A 19,254-nucleotide genomic window follows, 5' to 3' on the forward strand; every position below is an offset into this window, starting at 1 on the left:
TTTTCAGCATGGAAGACAAGTCATGAGAAAAAAAGTTGCGCCGAGTAGATCGTAATAGTGCCTTATAATCCTTTTCACATGCTCTGTATTTGTCAAGTGAACTCACAAGACCATTCAGTTTTGCCTGTCTGTATAGTTTTTTCTTTTTGTTGTTCAGCCGCCGAAGACGGTTGGTAAACCAAGGAGAACTGCTATCACAGGCAATGGTTAACATGGGAATGAACTGGTCGATGAGATCATTGAGGGTAGTTTTAAAAAGGATCCAGTTCTGCTCTATAGAGCGAGAGCAGAAATCATGCAAAAATTTATCAGAAAACATTAATAATTCAGCATTAATTGCATCAAAATTTGCTTTGCCGTAACATCTTATTTTCTTTTTAGTAGTTATCTTTTTACTAGCGCGAAATTTAATGTACCCAGTGATAACATCGTCGTCAGAGATGCGTTCCTCATGAGTTATGCCTGAAAATATATCATGTTTGTTTGTGAGAACTAAGTCAAGTACATTGGAAGAGGCTTTAGTTGATCGTGTTGGTTGGTTAATGAGTTGTGTTAATGAAAAATCAAGGCAAGTGCTGAGAAAAGAATGTGCTTCTGCATCTGTGTCCACTACGGAAAGTGTTGACCAATTAATTCTTGGAAAATTAAAATCTCCAAATATAATAACAGCGGAATTGGGCGCTCATACATTTCACTGAGCACCCGATGATATTCATCTGAAAACGCACCAGACATGTCGGGAGGACGGTAGAAAACGCCGATGATGACACGAAATGCACCATCATTCAAAAAAACCCAAACACATTCAAGGAAAGAATCGATAACGATAGGTGTGGCAATGAAATCTTCCTTTATCGCGATGAGAATACGGCCCCCCCCCCCCCTTCGCAATTGTCTATCGCAGCGAAAAAATTTGAAATTGCATGCACTGGTAAAGATGTTGACATCATGAATAGTGTCGTTCAGCCACGTCTCAGTTAGAACCACTAAAGAAGCTTGACATGAATCGATGAAAGATGATAGTGCAATACCGTTAGCTACAACACTTCTAATGTTGGTGTACAAAAACAGCCATTCGTTATCATTACCACAATGTGTTGTGGCAGGTGAGGTGGTCGATGAACTCAGGTTAACGGAAACGGAGGGAGGACGTCATTCGCCATCCTGGCGCCCTGATACAAGAATGGCTCGACTTTCGTTGGTGTTCCACATGTAAAGATCATCGTTAACGAAGAGCTTGTTGCAAACGATCGCTTGCTAACACCACAAACCAGCCTTCTTTATCTGAAGGAAGAACGGAGAGATTGTCCCTTCTCAATTTTGAAGCTAAACGAATTAGCGAAACATGTGGAGTTACACTCCTACCGCGATTTAGCACGCCAACCCGCTCCGAAAGACACGACCGTAAATGCGGTCTGTTCCATGTCGTCTGCATTTCCGCCCAAAGGCTCGCCGGTTATGTGATCTTCTCGCAGTCTCATGTTTCCATCTTCGTGGTCCGTAGCCGCGACTACAGCGACCTCTGCTGCTGTGAACGCTGTGTTGTCATTTGTCAGAGTGGCCATGAGTGCAGCGTCGGGTGCCGCCGCTGACTGTCGAGTCTGGGCCGGTACGAAGCAGAGTGGCCGACCAACCCGCTTTTTGGAAAGGAATTTTGAGGGCACGCCCGTAGAGCACTGCTCGCTGCTGCTTACACAGCTGTGTCATTCCCTTCCCGGTGATAGAGCTGCACCCCTCTTATGTTTATTTCTGCCTACGAATATTGTTCACCATAATGAGGTTTTACAGGTGGAAAGGCAGAAGAACGACGTAACCTTTTGCACGCACTGTTCTGACAGAGCAAGCTCTTTTTGTGGACTCAGTGTGCTCGTAAAAAGTAAAATAAAAGCATCCGATGAATTCAGTACCGCTCCAATACAATTCTTGTAGTCCGGTTTCTTTCGATACTTAACATATCTACCTGTCACAGTAACTGATTCCAGTGCCAGCGACGGCATGGGGCAGTGGTCAATGCCGTGGAGAAGTGGGAGGGAATGTAACTTCGAGGAAATCATCTACATCACCCCGAGGAATAACACGCATAACAATGGGTGTCGGTACTAGACCCGACATGCCCAAAAATCTACGCTCTAGACACGCATCCCCTTGATAAAGACATCACTTTGTATTACAATCATAATGAGGCTTATTATCTGCCAGGAATTACGCTTCGGGCAACGCAATCTGCGTTGGCATGTCACTTCAGCCACATTAACGATCCTCAAGTATTCCACTTCATCGTAGGAACTCTCGAAGTCCTCTTCTGTTGCCGGGTAAGAAAGCTCATGAAGCGGTACTTAAGAGATCTTCTTTTATTATCGTGCACCCATTTAAGTAGCAGTGCTTCTGAATATTTCTTTATTGTGAAATCCTGGCACAAATCGCAGGGAACGACGTGTGACTTTTCTGGCGATTTCGTGAAAATAATGAAATGCTAAACGTCTGCAAAGTGTGTTGTGAAATTTTGTTGATTTTTTTTTTCTTTCGACAAGCGTGGCATAAAAATAGAAAGGAAAGTTTTAGCCGAAGAATGAAATCTGGCAACGTTGCCTTCTCAAGAATAATTCTTCATGTAATTCATGGCCGAAACAATGCACTGTATAGCAGGAAGCATGCAACTATTCTACAAGAGGGCAAACACGGGCTGGTTGGCACATGTTTTACGAATTGGAAAACAGCGCAATGAAAGACGACACAAGAGAAGGACAAAACACCAGCGCTGACTAACAACCAAATGGTTTATTGCTACAGGTGAGGCAGCATATAAATGAAATGGCACGAGTAAAAACACAAAATAAGCACGAGAGAAATATACCGCACAACCACACAACTTGACTAAAAAAAAAGGGGCACGTCACTGATTAAGATACGCAAGTTCCTTTGATAGTAGATTTATCGACGGGCTGCTGATACAGGCGTTACCTAGCTTTTTGATATGGTAAGCCTCCGAAATGAGCCTTGTGGTCTCATCTTTATAACGGGCGATGATAGTGGTCCGATTGAGATGCGCTTCGCAATCTTCACACTCAGCACAGTGCACATCAAGAGGGTTTCTGCGAGACTTGTTCTCTATATCTTTTGCATGTTCACACAGTCTATCGTTGATGCATTGTCCCGTCTCTACAATGTAGAAGCTGCCACAAGAGGTCGGGATCTTGTAAACGACACCAACACGACACTGAACAAACTTTCGTTTATGCTTCTGGCAGCCTTTTTTGCTTCACTCCACATTAACACGTTTCCACAACCCGCTATGTTTATTCGTGGCTGAAAAAACCAGCCTAATTCCTCCTTTGCTCACTATCTTCTTTAGATTGTGCGACACTTTGTGTACATACGGGATGCGGCCGCCGCGGTGGCTCAGTGGCTATGGTGCTCGGCTGCTGTCCCGAAAGACGCGGGTTCGATCCCGGCCGCGGCGGTTGAATTTCTTTGGAGGAAAAATTCGAGGCCCGTGTACTGTGCGATGTCAGTGCACGTTAAAGAACCACAGGTGGTCGAAATTTCCGGAGCCCTCCACTACGGCGTCTCTCATAGCCTTAGTCGCTTTGGGACGTTAAACCCCATAAACCAAACCAAACATACGGGATGCACACTGTTTTTTTTTTCTGCCAGACCCGCATCGGTGGGCTTGATCTTTCGCAGACTACATTCAGCAGGCAGGGACTCAGCAACATTTGACATGATCTTCGTGGGGTATCCTGCTGCAGAAACTGTCTTTTGTCTGATGCGCGGTATCACCAAGGCATGCCTAAGAGCCGCACTGCAAAGATCATGTCTGCATCAGACAAAAGACAGTTTCTACGCAGAGGTGAACAGGCTATCTGCAGCAGGATACCCCACGAAGATGGTGTCAAATGTTGCTGAGTGCCTGCTTGCTGAATGTAGTCTGCGAAAGATCAAGCGCACCGATGCGGGTCAGGCAGAAAGAAAAAGAATAGTGTGCATCGCGTATGTGCACAAAGTTTCGCACAATCTAAAGAAGATAGTGAGCGAAGGAGGCATTAGGCTGGTTTTTTTCAGCCAGGAATAAACTTGGCGGGTTGCGCAAACGTGTTAATGAGGATGGAAGCAAAAAAGGCTGCCAGAAGCATAAACGAAAGTTTGTTCAGTGTCGTGTTGGTGTCGTTTACAAGGTCCCGACCTCTTGTGGCAGCTTCTACATCGGTGAGCCGGGACGATGCATCAACGCTAGACTGGGTGAACATGCAAAAGATATAGTGAACAAGTCTCGCAGAAACCATCTTGCTGTGCACTGCGCTGAGTGTGAAGATTGCGAAGCGCATCTCAATCGGACCACTATCATCGCCCGTTATAAAGATGAGACCGCAAGGCTCATTTCGGAGGCTTGCCATATCAAAAAGCTAGGTAACACCTGTATCAGCAGCCCGTCGATAAATCTACTACCAAAGGAACTTGCGTACCCTAATCAGTGACGTGCCTTTTTTTAGTCAAGTTGTGTGGTTGCGCGGCATTTTTCTCTCATGCTTATTTTGTGTTTTTACTCGGGGCATTTCATTTATGTGCTGCCTCACCTGTAGCAATAAACCTTTTGGTTGTTAGTCAGCGCTAGTGTTTTGTTCCTCTCTTGTATAGTCTTTCACTGCGCTGTTTTTCAATTCGTAAAACTATTCTACACAAAGTCATTACGTTACAAATTTCGCCCTTAAATTTTCGCCTGCTCGTCTCCGTCTCACTGTAGGAACACGTAGTAATTCCGAAATGGCTTTCACTTGATTTGTGGCTAAATCTAATTGTTCTGTCGATCAGGCAACTAGATCCTGTCTGGCATCACTAAACAAAGCGGTCAGTGATCTAAAACAACGGTGTATCAAGAGTTAAAGAGACACAGGCTCTGGTTGCAGCAAGGTGCTACGCCGACCCACGAAATGTCCCCCCGGCGGTTTATTTCGGGCCTTTTATCAAGACCACGGAACGAAAGGAGGGAAAGGGATTGGGAGGAGGAAAGGGGCAAGTTGCTTTGATAAACTGCTGATAAACTGCAATCTGATACATCTTCTCTTCGCAATAAAAAAACTATGAAACTTGGTGAAAGTTGCTGTCATAATGAAGCCTGCGAGGCTCCGCACGTTGCCTGGTTGATCTTCGTAGGCTTGGCGAGTTGACTGAATGATTTGCGCCAGGCGTCGGAGTAGTGTGATCCACCGTGCTTGGTCTAGGCCTTCGCGATTGTTGAGGGCTGGCGGCATCCCGGCTTGATCCGTGAATTACGGGTGTCGGATCCACCATATGTTGTTGGTCCGTGTCCGCGTGTCCCCCACGGCTGTCGATAATCTGGTGTTCACTTCCTTGAGGCCGTTTTTGCAGGGCTCCCGACGTTTTCGGGAATGGGTAGTAGGTGTTGCCTGTTCCGTCTCAGGAGCCGCTGGTCCTCCGTTTCCACCACGTACGACCTCGGTGCTGCTTCCCCGACTACCATCGCGCTGCGTGCCCAGTTGTCGCCTTGGACACGAACTGAAATTCCTTCCTTGAGTGGTGACAGTGCCTTGCCTAGCGAGGACTGCCGATGCTTGAGCACTGCGACACTTGGCTGCTCGTTGTACAGAGGCAGGGAGCTACGGAGGTGCCTGCCTTGTAGCAGTTCGCCAGGAGAACGGCCATCTTCCAGGGGAGAAGAGCGATACGCTAACAGACCCAACCAAAAGTCACTGCGCGACTCATTGATCTTCTTCAGGATGCGCTTGACTATTTGAATCCCCTTTTCCGCTAACCCATTAGACCTCGGGAATTCAGGACTCGACGTGATGTGATGAAAGTCAAACTTTTGCGCAAAAAAGACGAAATCTCTCGATGCGAACTGGGGCCCATTGTCTGTCCAAACTTCTACAGGGATGCCGTGGCGCGAGAAAATAGCAGATGTTTTCCCTATGACCTCTTTTGCCGTTGTGCCTCTTAGCTGCTCCACTTCAGGGAAATTCGAGTGGGCGTCATATACTACCACATAGCAGGCGCCTCCGAACTGAAAGAGGTCAATTCCTACGCGATGCCACGGCCTATCGGGGGTAGGCTGCATGAGGAGAGGTTCACTCTGCTGCTTGTATGCATACGTTTGGCAAGTCCCTATTGAAAAAACTCTGCGTGAGTTTGCACGAGAACAGTGATTTTTGTACGATCACGTTCATTTTGCACACAAATGCGCAGAAATTGTGCGTTACCTGTACGCATTCTGTGCGTCCTGTGTGTACATATGCGCGTACTGTGAGCTGATAGACGTTCACGCACACTCTTTGCGTGTAAAAAATCGTGGACTCTCGTGGAGAACTCTCTGTACGTGGACATCTGCGTGCTGAGAGGGGGCTTGCCGAAGCTGTGCGTGCTTATGTGCGTACTGAGCAAGCTCAGTGAGGCTGCGTGTGGCCATGTGTGCGTTTGCTTGCTTAGTAGCAACTTGTCGAGACTGTAAAGGCCCATTTAGGGTGAAAGCAAACAAAGTTCGAGCATTCAGTTAATGATTACTTCTCAATAATGAGCAATAAGCTCACGTTTTGCTGTTTTATAATTTTCGTCTTGGCGTAAGTACCCATTAATCATTTTCAACTTCAGCAAACAAATAACCAAAAAATTATCTTTTAGTGCAAAATGGTTTCCTTCGATACTGCAGGGACCTGTACATGACAACATGCACACTGAGCAAGAGCTTGTGAACATTGCAAGTTTATAGTAAAATAATGTAAAAAACAAGCTGCTAATGACTCTTACAGCATCCTTCAGTTCTTCCTTTAACCAATTCTGAAAGTTACAGATATCTTATAGATGCATGATGAAAGCCATCCAGAGCACTTATGTTGTTGCCCGTCATGCAGACAGCCATATTTCGAAATCAGAAGCAACACAACCATTTGTTGCTTGCACTCGAAAGGAGTCAATCAATGGAATAACTCTGAAAGGGCAACAGTGTTTGTTAGGTGCAACAAACAAGCTTGGGGATATAATCAGGTTCAATCAAACATGACGTGCAGAAAGCGAATTGTGAGCTGTAACAGGAATGTTACGAGGCAATTTCCAAAACCATTTCCAAAGCAATTTCCAAAGTCATTAGCATAAATTTACATACACGTAAAAAGGCCATGTAAGCCTACACGAAAAGACAGTTTTGAATTCACAGTTGGTGTCAAAAGTTCAGAAATTAGTGCCCTCTCTCAAATTCAGTGACAAATCACAGATCGATTAATTAATTCCCAGTGTGGCTCCAGAACAAATCCAATGAATCTTAAATGTGCGAAGTATATATACCACACATGTTGCCTGATTAGCACCAGCATTGCATGATGCATGACGAAGTATCACACTCTTCATTCTTCTTCAATCTGTTTTGAAATTTGCACTACCACAAAGACCATCTGGATGCGCTATTATTCCGTCATATTGCTGAGAGTCACATTCGGAGACCAAGAGTAACACAACAGTGTGCTGCACATGAGTGGATATAATGCGCTGGGACAACTGTGCACAGTAAGGAACGCTTGTAAGGCGTCAGGTATTTGCTTGGGGAATGTAATCGAGTTCAGTCATGTTTCATGTGTAGAAAGGAAGATAAAAGTTGTAGCAGAACTATGAAATCCAACATCCAATACTGAACTTCCCCAGGTGATCTACACACACATAAAAAGCACGAAAGGATAAGCTCAGCGGTACTGTTAAGTTTGATGCCCTTTGAGGTTTGACTTGCGCGTCTGTATGCAACCATCAGATACCATCTTGAAGTTACCAGAATGCCCAAAACAACTTTGTTGAACTGTTCTACTCTAAACTGAAAAACTTTTCCTTAAAACATTTTTTTTTGCGACATGCTGTGTAGCTAATTATAAAATAAAGAAAAGAAGCTGATAAAATTTTCTCATCTCAAACGTACTGATAAGTACACAAATCTGAGTGCTTTCAAGAGAGGTGACGCACCCGGTATTCAGTGTCCAGAAGCATACATAATGCTGCAGAATCCTATAGCAAGAAAATTTCTTTTAGTTGACAGATGGCTATGTCTGGGTACAAAGTCAATACCAAGTAAGGCACATATCCTAACCTGCAATTACAGGAAGCTGCACGTGCTTCATAGGCTGTAACTCCGCCAATAACTACTACATATTTCCCACCTCTAGCACGAGTGCGGAATCAATATACAGCATGGAAACAGCAGTTTTGTTGCTTTAGCTTCTTTACTATGCTGTTTAGGCAAGGGACGAGTTGAAATATTTGCATGGGCAGTTCTCGATTGAAGTAACGTAAAAAACATCCGCACTCCTTTCTGCTGAAGCGACTGGTGGACCACTTTTGCATGTCGCATCTCGTATGACTTGCTAAGGGTCCAGACTGACACACGCACTTCGTCAAACCTTCACACAAAACACTCTTCGCTTTTGCTATAAGCTCCGGCCACAGGCAGTAAGTGTCCCGTCACCGTTCACATCGCAAAAGAAGGCAGCGCTCGCAGGCGGTCAGTTTGAGCTGACAGCGACAGGTGTTGCAGGCACACCGCCGACTAAGTTTCCAAGGAAGCCACACTGTAGAAGGGCGCCGTCTTGTAATCGAAACACACCACAGAAACAATGGCCACTGTCGCTGCTTATGAGCCAGGCATTTTTGCAACGAAGTTAGCAGTGCAATAGGCCGAAAGGTTCGACTCATCAAACGACGGTACCGCACTGCTGACCTCATTATCGTTGTCGACCAGACATCCATAGCACATATGTCCCGACGGATCGCTTAATTGGGAGCTGCTACTACTCTTGGATGAGAGCGCGCCCACCGGCAGCACACACCGGTAATCCTTCTTCTTTTGCGATTCCAGCACAGTAACAGCGGCGCGCAAGACAGCCCAGCAGCAGCACGAGAAAACAAGCGAAGCTCACGGCGGTGATCTCAGAAACCATGCAGCATGTCGGATAGGCTTTGGATTTGACGAGCTAGACCATGCCCACTCACGCACGCACGCACGCACGCACGAATGTACCGACACGCATATTAATGCGTCCATGCGTCACAAATTTCTCAAGTTTTTAATGCTAATATGTGCACAAGAACTTAATTATTTTTGTAACGAAAGTTTCATTTGGTTTTAGTTCTTTGCTATCGCACTGCCCAAAAGCATAGAGCCCGAAAGAGACGACCTGGAGGAATGCCTGGAGGCGATGCCTTTCTAAACGGGTCGAAGGAAGCCGGAACTGGCCGAAGCGCTAGCCAACGAACGCAGCGTCTGGGGAGGGACAGCATGGCGGTCAGCGTTACTACGTTTGTCGTGGTCCTTTGTGGTGCCGAGGGCGTGAACGATCGCTGGCATGAGCATTTGTCACTCTTCCGATATGTGATGTGCCGACAGCAGTGAAATTCGCTGGTGCGATGTACGAAAACGTGGTAAGGTGCTGAGTAAACCTGTGTTTATAGCGTGCGTCAGCGGGCTCGACGGATAGCGCGTCGTCCTTTGCGCGCCTTCACTGGAAACGCTATGCTGACGGTGGGGCTCATTTCCTCCATGGCGGAGCAGCTGGTGGGAGACCACTACCCGGGTGACATCTCGCATCTTGGGGGTAAGTTAATTTTCTTCGAACCTGTTCATTATTTCAAAGCCTTTGCGCACAACTGGCCACGTCAACACAGCTAGTACAGAGACGCGAAGACGCAGTGCGTATCGCGGCAGCACGCAGCGCTGAAAGGTTGTTTGCTGGCGGCACACGGGCATGAATGCGCGTGTAGTGTCAGTGGTCACACGGTCATGGTCAGTATGCCATGCAAATATGCACAGCTGATCCGATCGCGGGGTGCACGATATCGGCGCCGTACTGCCGCCGTACTGCCATTCATCTCTCGCCGAGAATGGAATATGTGCCCACCAATAGATCTTCGGCCCGGGCTTTACATTCTCGCCGCATGTTACGCTGTAATTGAAGTAACAGCGCTCGAGCAGTTTAACTACGTAGACTGCGATTCAGCTGTATGCGTTTGGATTGAGCTTCCTCCTCTTTCACTTGTATTTCACTTGTACTTTTATAAATTGTGTATTTAAGGTACGAAGCTCCATATGATCCAGCTGTGTTCGTACTTATAGCCGAGCCAGTGTAGTCGAGCCTTGAATAGCAGAACGGTGAGATAAAAACAAATTGCTCTGAAGTTTTTCGCCTCTATTTTGGCATTCGCTTTTTCATACTTTGGCTCGGAGCTGAAATGGTACAAACAACTGCAAAATGCACACAGGTGCCCTAGCTCCATTTGCCCTAAATCCCGAAGTTGCAGTGAAATTTAAGGGTAATTGAGCCTTTAATATGTACGAAGAATAAACTTGATTGTTTCGTGATTATAACCAATGGCGCAAATAAATCTGACTTTGACTTAAATATGCTGAGGTACCTCTCCAATACCTTATTTGATGTTAAAGGAAAAAGTGTGGTTTTTCTGCAATTGGCACTATTAATTCATCATACCTGTGAGAATGTGAAATCATTGCTAATCATGCCAGATTTCAAATTGAGGGACGCATGCAGAATTTGAAGCAAACCAGCCTTCTACTGAAAATATCGTTCTGCTGTGGTCTGTTCTTTTGAATGGTGGCATGTATTGTAGAAACGATGCTGGATATCGATATGCAAGTGATGTCTCGTCTGAGGCTAGGTTGTGAATGACTGCCGTGGTTATGAATTTCTTGTTGCCTGGCCCACTTCGAAATGTGGTTAAACAGTTGTGTTCCATTCTGCGACCGGCTCCTTTTTGTGCCTTGCACTTTGCCTTACATGCTTGATTCTAGTCAATTTTTTGCACTGTGCTGCTGTTAAATGTGTCTTTTTACCTTGCAGCAATCTCCACATAGCTTTACCAGCAATGCCTCTTCCAAGCTCTCCAGTATGGCTGTGCCAACCTTTCACTTGGTGCTAGGATGCCCAGCAAGCAAGCAGGCTTTTGAGGTAAGCACTGAAGACATCTTCCGACACAAGTAGCTTTTATTTTCCTAGTCCACTGCTACTTGTGTGACCCCTCGTTATGTTGATTTTGGCAAGTTAGGTTGCCTATTAAGGGCTCTCTTTTGTTTTTCACCTGCTGCTGTGGCCTACTGCATTGGTGTTCGGCTACTGAGCCCAAAGACGCGGCATTGAATTGTGGTGGCTTCGTTTCGACAAGGCGAAATGCATATTTGCTCGTGTGTTATGCAATGTCAGTGCATGTTAAAGAATCTTTGGTGGTCGAAATTTATGCAGAGCCCTCCTCTATGAATGGAGCTATTGTTCAACTTTGAGGCATTAAAGGGACACTGATGGCAAGCTGAAGTTGACCTGTGATGATGAAGTTCCGCATCCTAACCACAAAGACGACACTTTTTCTGAAAGTGGAGCTTTATAAGCCAGAGAAAGCAAAACATACAATTTTCATCAGCACCGGCTGATTTCGGAAGTAAATTGCGATGCGCTGACTCCGTTTTTTTTTTTGGCACAGATTCCAGAGGCTAGGCTGAACTGCCATTCACCTCAGAACGGTTATCATGGAGTCCTTTGTGTTGACTTCATGAGTTCAAATCGAGTGGCGGGAAAATTTTTAAATGTAATTTTTGCGCCAATCATTGTGTTGATGGCCTTTGCACTGCTGTTAAAAACCGGGATAGCAGTATGGTATCCCATAAAACTAGGTTCAGGACTTGCAGGAAGTGGTTTATCACATTCCGCTAGCTTGTGCAAGAAACTACTTCAGGGATATGTGCAGGTGTCTTTAATGTGTTCCTGAGTGAGCACTAACTCGTTAGGGGGAAGGCAGCTTCTAATCTGGCACTACAGTGCCAATGTCGTGAGTGTAAATCATAAGATGACCCATCAGTATGTACGCCTGATTTCTGTGACACTTCAGTGGTGTATAGAAGTGGTAAACAAATCTGTAAGGTATTTGATGCATATCTCCAAGGCAACGGCTGTATGAGTAGCGAAGCCATTAGTCAATCTTCAACGGAAAGAATTTTCTCTTTTAGATGACGTGCTTGTATATCAGGGACAGTTATTTGTTGTCCTGCCTTTCGCTGGTGTGAGTCATGTGTGGCGCATCTTCATGCGAGCCTTCTTTTCCTTTACAAAAAATTCAATTGATAGTCCAACCTGTTTTCTTCTCTTTTCCTGTGTTGCATCTTTTGGCTGGTTTTAAATCTGTAACTGAGCTCAGACCGTGATAATTACAGCCGGTAAACAGGGCTACTGAATGTGAGCTTGGCATACATGCGTACTGTATGTGTGAAAGTGCAGTTTACAATATTCAGAAATGCTTGATAGCCTTACAAGAATCTAAAATTTTGTTGGAATTCCTATTTGTTCTCTGTTCAAGTGTCGAGAGTTTTTCCGCTTCATCGTGTGATTAGAGCCACTTTGGTACTTAAGCTGAAATCTTTTCTTTAGCCTGCATGTTTCTCACTTTTGGGACAGAAACGTGGAGGCTAATGAAGAGAGTTCAGCTTAAAAGAGTATAGACACCTAATCTTGGTGGCATGTTTTCTTCTCTATAATGATGCGGAAGACACTACTGTGCATGAATAACCATCTGGTATTCGTGTGAGACCGCTAAATAATTTATGATCAACTTTTTCTGCCATCCTGTTTCGGTGAACAATTTGACTATGGCTATGACATCAAAGAGAGCTTATAGGTCACGTGAGGCGTGGAAAAACTGCACTTATAATCGCTGCTTCATCGTTTTAATTCGCTACAGCGCTGACGCCAGCATTCCTTAAGAGCCAGAAGTACCAATTGTATTGCAGTTTTTCATGCCTCACGTGACCAATAACCTCGCTTTGAAGTCACAGCCATCATTCAGCTGTCGAAACCGAAACAAATACAGCAGGAGAAAGAAATTTGATTATAAATTATTTAGCGGTCATAGGAGGATGCCATGTGGTAATCCGTGTATAATACTTTATGCCTTATTACAAAGAAAAAAACACGTGCCAAACGATAAGGACAGCAAAGTGAGCTATGGAAAGAAAAGTGATAAGTCTAACATTAAGAGACCAAAAGGGGGCGGAGTGGGTGAGGGAACAAATGCGGGTTAATGACATGCTACTTGAAATTAAGAGGAAGAAATGGGCCTGGGCGGGGCTTGTAATGGGAAGACAACATAACCGCTGGTCCTTAAGGGTAATGGAGTGGATTCCAAAAGAATGCAAGCATAGCAGGGGGCGGCAGAAAGTTAGATGGGCGGATGAGATGAAGAAGTTCGCGGGGATATGGTGGCCACACCTAGCAAAGGACAGGGTTAATGTGGAGACATGGGTGAGTCCTTTGCCCTGCAGTGGGCCTTGTCAGGCTGATGATGATGGTATGTGTCGCACCTGCTGCTTCATGCTATCAGCTGGCCCATGCTTGGCCGACCAGACTAGCCAAATTTGTGATGTGGGTTTTCTATTGCACCTGCATTTGTGTACACAGAGGACTTGAATGGTAGCAGGTGATGCTGTGCATGTGTTCACGCCACAGCACACATGACCCACACTGAAAGCTTCTCTGCCTTTAGTAAGACAGCTGCGTCAGTCTGGGGCATAACGTATCCCAGTGCTAGAGTATGAGTAAATTGCTCTGGAATTTTAATCTGGTATCAGGTAGCATAGCGCAAAAGAAGGCTAGCGCGGCTGCCTAATATTCTCTTGGGCAGCTGTGTTGTTTTTTGAGTGCCTGTTAGTGTAATCCGTGAAAGTTCACTGTAACCCATTCGTTTCGATGTAAATTAGGAAGTCCTTAGAGCCCTGTACTTTTTAATGATAATAACAAGGTAATGCAGTAATTCAATTGTACCTGTTCTCTTTCAACACAGTAAAGTGCTGCTGGGTCGAGATCACAGTTTTACTTTGTAGGTGTGCTCAGGCTGTCATCATCATCATCAGCAGCAGCAGCAGCAGCCTGACTACACCCACTGCAGGGCAAAGCCTCTCCCATGTCTCTCCAATTTTGTCTGTCCTTTGCCACTTGCGGCCACTGTATCCCCACAAACTTCTTAATCTCATCCACCCACCATTTTTTCCTGTGTGTGTGTCTTCTTCGCCATTCTGAAATTCATTCATACAAATGGATTGATGCACGTAGTGTCAGGTGCGTAATGTGATACCACCAGCTCACCCCAAGCTGTGCTCAGATTTGCCTCATTGCTGCAGGAGCAATAAGGCAGGCTTGAGGCTGAGTGGTGCAAAAACATGATTTTTCAAGAATGTCTTTGTGGAAATTGCAATTAATCATGTGAATTTGCTTTCATTTTAGGAGCTGCACACAAGCTGTGCGCCTTTCCATGCTGATCATGCTGGCCAGGTACGCTTATGGTTACATTACTAGGTTGTTTTCATAATGGCAGTTGTGGATTTCTGTGTGGTTTTAAAACATAAATTGTATAAGTATTTGCCCTGCCACAAAAGTATAGTGGTGCATTCAAGGCCAGTGTTACAAAGGGATGTTTTGATTGCTGCAAGAACTTGAAGGCCCCTGTGTGGTCACTGTGGAAGGCCCCCTCCCTACTTAGGAATTGCTATTTGGGTTACTCAGTCATTTGGCAGAGGAATAGTGTATAGAGATAAGGGATGGAAGAATGCTTCCAACTAAAGAAAAAAATCCAGCAAGCAGTGATAGAAGCAGAAGTACAAAAATGGCAAGGCTTTCTCTAATTTACATCGAATCTTTTTCACTTAGACTTCTTATTGCATAGAACGGCTGATGCTTGGCTTACACACATATTTTCTTTAGGTATGCAGTAGGTCTCACATTCTTGTATGATATGGTCACGGTGCCAAAAAATGATGGTGGTGTTAGAAAACTCGGAATATAGAGGAATTTTATTGCTGACCTTATGGAGAACTATGGTAGCTGTGCAGTCGTTATAAATATCTTCCAATATTTTCACATAACACTCTTCTACACCCTGATTCCACAATGCCTGCATGACAGCTGTGGTTCCACCGAGTCAATTGCTGTCTGGTAGTCAATGAAGGCTATATATTGGGGTTGGTTATATTCTGCCCATTTCTCTATCACCTGATTGATTGCATGAATGTGGTCTCTTGTTGAGTATCCTTTACGAAAGCCTGCCTGATCATTTGGTTGATTGAATTCGAAGGTTGTCCTGACTCTATTAGTGATTACCTTAGTAAATACCTTGTAGACAATGGATAGTAAGCTGATCGGTCTGTAAATCTTCAAGTCCTTGACATCTTCTTTCTTATGAGTTAAAATAATGTTCGCATTCTTCCAAGCTCCTGATACGCTCGTGGTCACGAGGCAGGCGTGTACAGGGTGGCTAGTTTCTCTAGCACAATCTCTCCTCCGTCCTTCAACAAATCTGCTGTTACCTGATCCTCACCAGCTGCTTTACCCCTTTGCATTGCTCCTGAGGCTTTCTTTACTTCCTCCCTCGTTACTGGCGGGATGTCCCATTGCTATGCTCTACTGCCTCTCTCCGTAACGTTCTGATTACGTTCACTACTGTAGCGATTTGTGCAGAACTCTTCGGCTACTTTAACTATCTTATCCATATTGCTTATGACATTGCCCTCTTTGTCTTTTAGCGCATAAATCTGGTTTTTACCTGTGATTAGTTTTCTCTTCACTGATTTTAGGCTACCTCCATGCTTTAGAGCATGCTAGGTTTTCTCCATGTTAAACTTTCTTATGTTGGCTACCTTGCACTTATAAATAACTTCGATAGCTCTCCTAGTTCTATTCTATCTCTGAAGTTAGACGTCCTCATGCTTTGGCGTTTCTTCATCAGACCTTTCGTCTCCTGAGATACCTTGCAGGTATCCTCTCGAATTATCTGACCACCTACTTCTGCAGCACGCTCCAATGAATTTAAATATGTATTTAAAGATAACAGTTAAGGTGGGAGATTGAGCTTCGAGATTTGCACTTCATCTTGGGAGTTATGCCACTGCTACACAGAATACTTGATCGCCGTAGAGATATTTCATCATCTCGCACCAAGCTGCTGTGGCGCCACTGTCACAGTTGATAATTTTGCTGGGAAGCTGTTGTAGTGCTCACACAGTTTTGAAAAGGTGGTATTCATTGTATTTGTGCTATTGGCAACAGTGATAATATGCTTGCTGCAGTGTTTTGTGGCTAGCCTTTTTTTTTTAGTGAAATAAGTTGTACATTTCATGTTGAGTATTCTTTCAGCGATTAAATTGCTTTGATTTTATTCCTTAGTGTATAGTTGCGAGTGCTCCATGTCTGAGTGCAAATTTCTACCACTGAAAAGCCTTCAAAATCTTAATAGATGTCCACACTGTTCTAGGGACTCAGTGGCTATTGGAAATGCCCATTTAGCTGTATTCAAGTGCCGTTGAGTTAATAGCCATTTGAAAGCCTTCAAAATGCCTGTGTGACACGGTTATTAGATTTTGTGCAGGTTTGATGCTGAGCAGTCTGCGTGCTTGAGTCGGGTTTTCCAGTGTCTGTATTTCAAACCTGAAACTTTTCGAAATCATCATTGGTTCATTAATGGAAGAAGTACTTGTGCCCTTTTCTGGAATTTCCAGAAAACAGATTAACTGAATTTTTTTGCATATACTCCTACCTTTTTGCAGGTGCTGCATAGTGAGAACCTGTATCAAGACGCCAACCTGCTGGAGAAACTGAAGAAATTGTTTAGCCACTGTGTGGCACCCATCATGAGGGATGTGGCATTAATAAAGCCAGTTAAGGTGACCTTATCTATGTCCTTTTGCAAGCATGCTACACACATGAGAGCCATCCCACGAAGCACCGTTTCTGCAAAGCTTGTTATCTCACAACATGCATGCTGAATGAGGCAGTGACAGACAGATGAGGAGGCCTTAATGCAGTACATTAGCGTACCGTGTTGAGCAGTGATGTAGGAGCCTTGCAGCCATGCAAGGTATTATCGGTATCATGATGGTAACTCCATTAGACACTGTCTAGTGCTCTGTGAGCCAGACTCGGCTCTTGAACATTCTGGGACTCACCCTTGGCTCTCGGACATTCCGGAAGCCTCACCCGGCTTGCGCATATTACGCGAGGATGTCTCCTGCTGTACGAGCCTTACGCGGCTTGCGCACTTATGTGAGAGATGTCTCGCGTTTGCGAGCTTGCTCGGCTTGCGCAAATTATGTGAAATATGTCTGCGACCTCGTTCTGCGTTCTGCGACCTCGTTCAATCGTCGCATTTTGCGTGGCAATAAACACGCAAAGATAGGCACGCAGAATTCACGCTCAATATTTTCAATAGGGGTACCACACCCCCGAACGAGCGCATCAATAGCACTGTTCAGCCCAGGCCAGAATACCAATCTCCGTGCTCTGGCCTTGCATTTGTTCAATCCGAGGTGCCCCTCGTGAACTCGTTGAAGGATTTCTTCTCTCATAGCTTTAGGTATGACGACATTACAGCCCTTCAGCAGTATTCCGTCCACCACAGACAGCTCTCCTGCAAATGGCTTGAGCTCACCGTCGATGGCCGCACCCTGCGAAATTCGCTTTCTCACCTCGCTTAAGTACGGGTCTTTGCTGCACTCCTTTTCCAGCCGCACTTTCATCGGTGTGCTTACGATGCTAGAAACGACCGGCATTGCATGCACGTCGCCGTCTATTTTCCATGACGCACTCGACAACTGGGTTGCCACCGGTGCACGCGACAGCATATCCGCCAGCAACAGGTCCTTGCCAGGCACGAACTGCAAAGTATAGTCATACTGTAGAAACCTAATAAAAAACGCTCCAAACGTGGTGGCATGTCTCCAATGCTCTTCTGTGAAATGGCAAGCAGGGGTCTATGGTCAGTTTCGATCAGGATCTTTCGGCCATAAACAAAATGGTGGAACTTTTCGCATGCGAACACCATCCCAAGCGTTTCCTTTTTCCAAGCGCGTTTCCAAGCGTGTTTCGCAATCTGTTAGGGTCCTAGATGCGTACGTCACTGGGCGCCAGTCACTGCCATGTTGAAGTAGCGCAGCGCCTAAACCAGTCCCCGAAGCGTCCGCCGTAATCTTTGTTTCTTTCGCTTCGTCAAAAAGAGCGAGTAACTCCGGCTCATGCGCGGCCGTCCATTCAAACATGACGTTTTCTTTTGCGAGGCTCCGCAACAGGACTGTCTTATCACTAAGGGACGGGACGTACTTTCTGAAGTAGTTAACAACGCCCATCATGCTGCGCACCGCATGCTTATCTCTCGGGGCCGACAGCGACAGGACACTGTCAACTAAGCTGCGACTCGGGCGTATGCCATGCTCACCTATTACGTCGCCCAAAAATTCAATTTCTTTCAATCCAAAAACACACTTCTGCAGGTTAAATGACAGCCCCGCTTGTTCTGCCTGCTTCAGTACGGCATGCAAGCGCTCGTTATGCTGCTGCTCACTGTCACCCCACACTAGAATGTCGTCAATGTATATGCGGACGCCTGCCAATCCCTCGAAAATTTCTGTTAACGTTTTCTGAAAAACTTCGCTTGCTAATGAAATTCCAAAGGGAAGACGAAGAAAGCGGTAGCGTCCGAACGGGGTCGCAAACGTGCACACTCGAGATGTAGCTTCGTCCACAGGGATTTGATGGAAGCCTGCGTTCGCATCCAGGCGGGAAAAATACTTCGCACCCGAAAGCTCTGCCTCAATCTCTTCCCTTGTTGGCATGGGGTAGTGCTCGCGCTTTGTGTTTTTGTTGATCTCTCTCGGATCCATGCAGACTCGAAGCGCTCCATTCTTTTTACGCACTATAACCAAAGGACTCACCCATTCTGTGGGTTCATCCACCTTCTTGATGATGGAAGACTTTTCCATGCGCTCCAGCTCTTGTCTGAGAGGCTCCTTGAGAGCCAGAGGTACTCTCCGTGCTGGATGCACGACCGGAACAGCATCCGCTCGTAGAACCATCCGGTACCGCCTTTCGACACAACCCGTGCCCCGGAACAAGCCTAGAAAAACCTTCTCCGGTGCTTGCTTAGTCCACTTCACCGAGTCCACAGCTTTTGGAATTAACCCAAACTGCTGACATGCCTGCAGTCCTAATATGGCCTGGCGGCCTTTCTTCACCACGAAGAACGTCACCGCCTGCGCCACACCGTTCAGAAAAAGAACCTCTGTGTCGAGACCGACATGCTTGATGGCACTGCCATTGTAAGCTTTCAGCACAACACTACTTTGTTGGAGGCTCGGAGTTTTCTTGAGACGGCGGTAAACAGTTGCAGGAATTATGTTCGCTAGCGAACCTGTGTCCACCTTGAACCTGATTTCGTGGCCACGTATGT

General features: G+C 45.6%; 2 protein-coding genes and 1 pseudogene across 2 annotated transcripts in view; 1 reads left to right on the forward strand and 2 right to left on the reverse strand.

The window, feature by feature from the left end:
- Positions 1-19,254, reverse strand: part of LOC149345543 (inactive CLIP domain-containing serine protease A3-like) — a 356,905-nt gene that overhangs the window by 207,456 nt on the left and 130,195 nt on the right. The gene's annotated exons all lie outside the window — the stretch shown is intronic.
- Positions 5,014-18,880, reverse strand: LOC149345547 (uncharacterized; annotated as a pseudogene).
- LOC149345548 (uncharacterized) lies at positions 8,754-17,119 on the forward strand. The gene is made up of 4 exons (XM_089586109.1): positions 8,754-9,581; positions 10,842-10,949; positions 14,265-14,312; positions 16,580-17,119. The coding sequence occupies exons 2-4, from the start codon at positions 10,890-10,892 to the stop codon at positions 16,796-16,798; spliced, it is 327 nt and encodes a 108-aa protein (XP_089442235.1). The 5' UTR covers positions 8,754-9,581; positions 10,842-10,889; the 3' UTR covers positions 16,799-17,119.

Source organism: Amblyomma mixtum, chromosome 4 (assembly GCF_055824585.1).
Source record: "Amblyomma mixtum isolate Tamu chromosome 4, ASM5582458v1, whole genome shotgun sequence".
NCBI lineage: Eukaryota > Metazoa > Arthropoda > Arachnida > Ixodida > Ixodidae > Amblyomma > Amblyomma mixtum.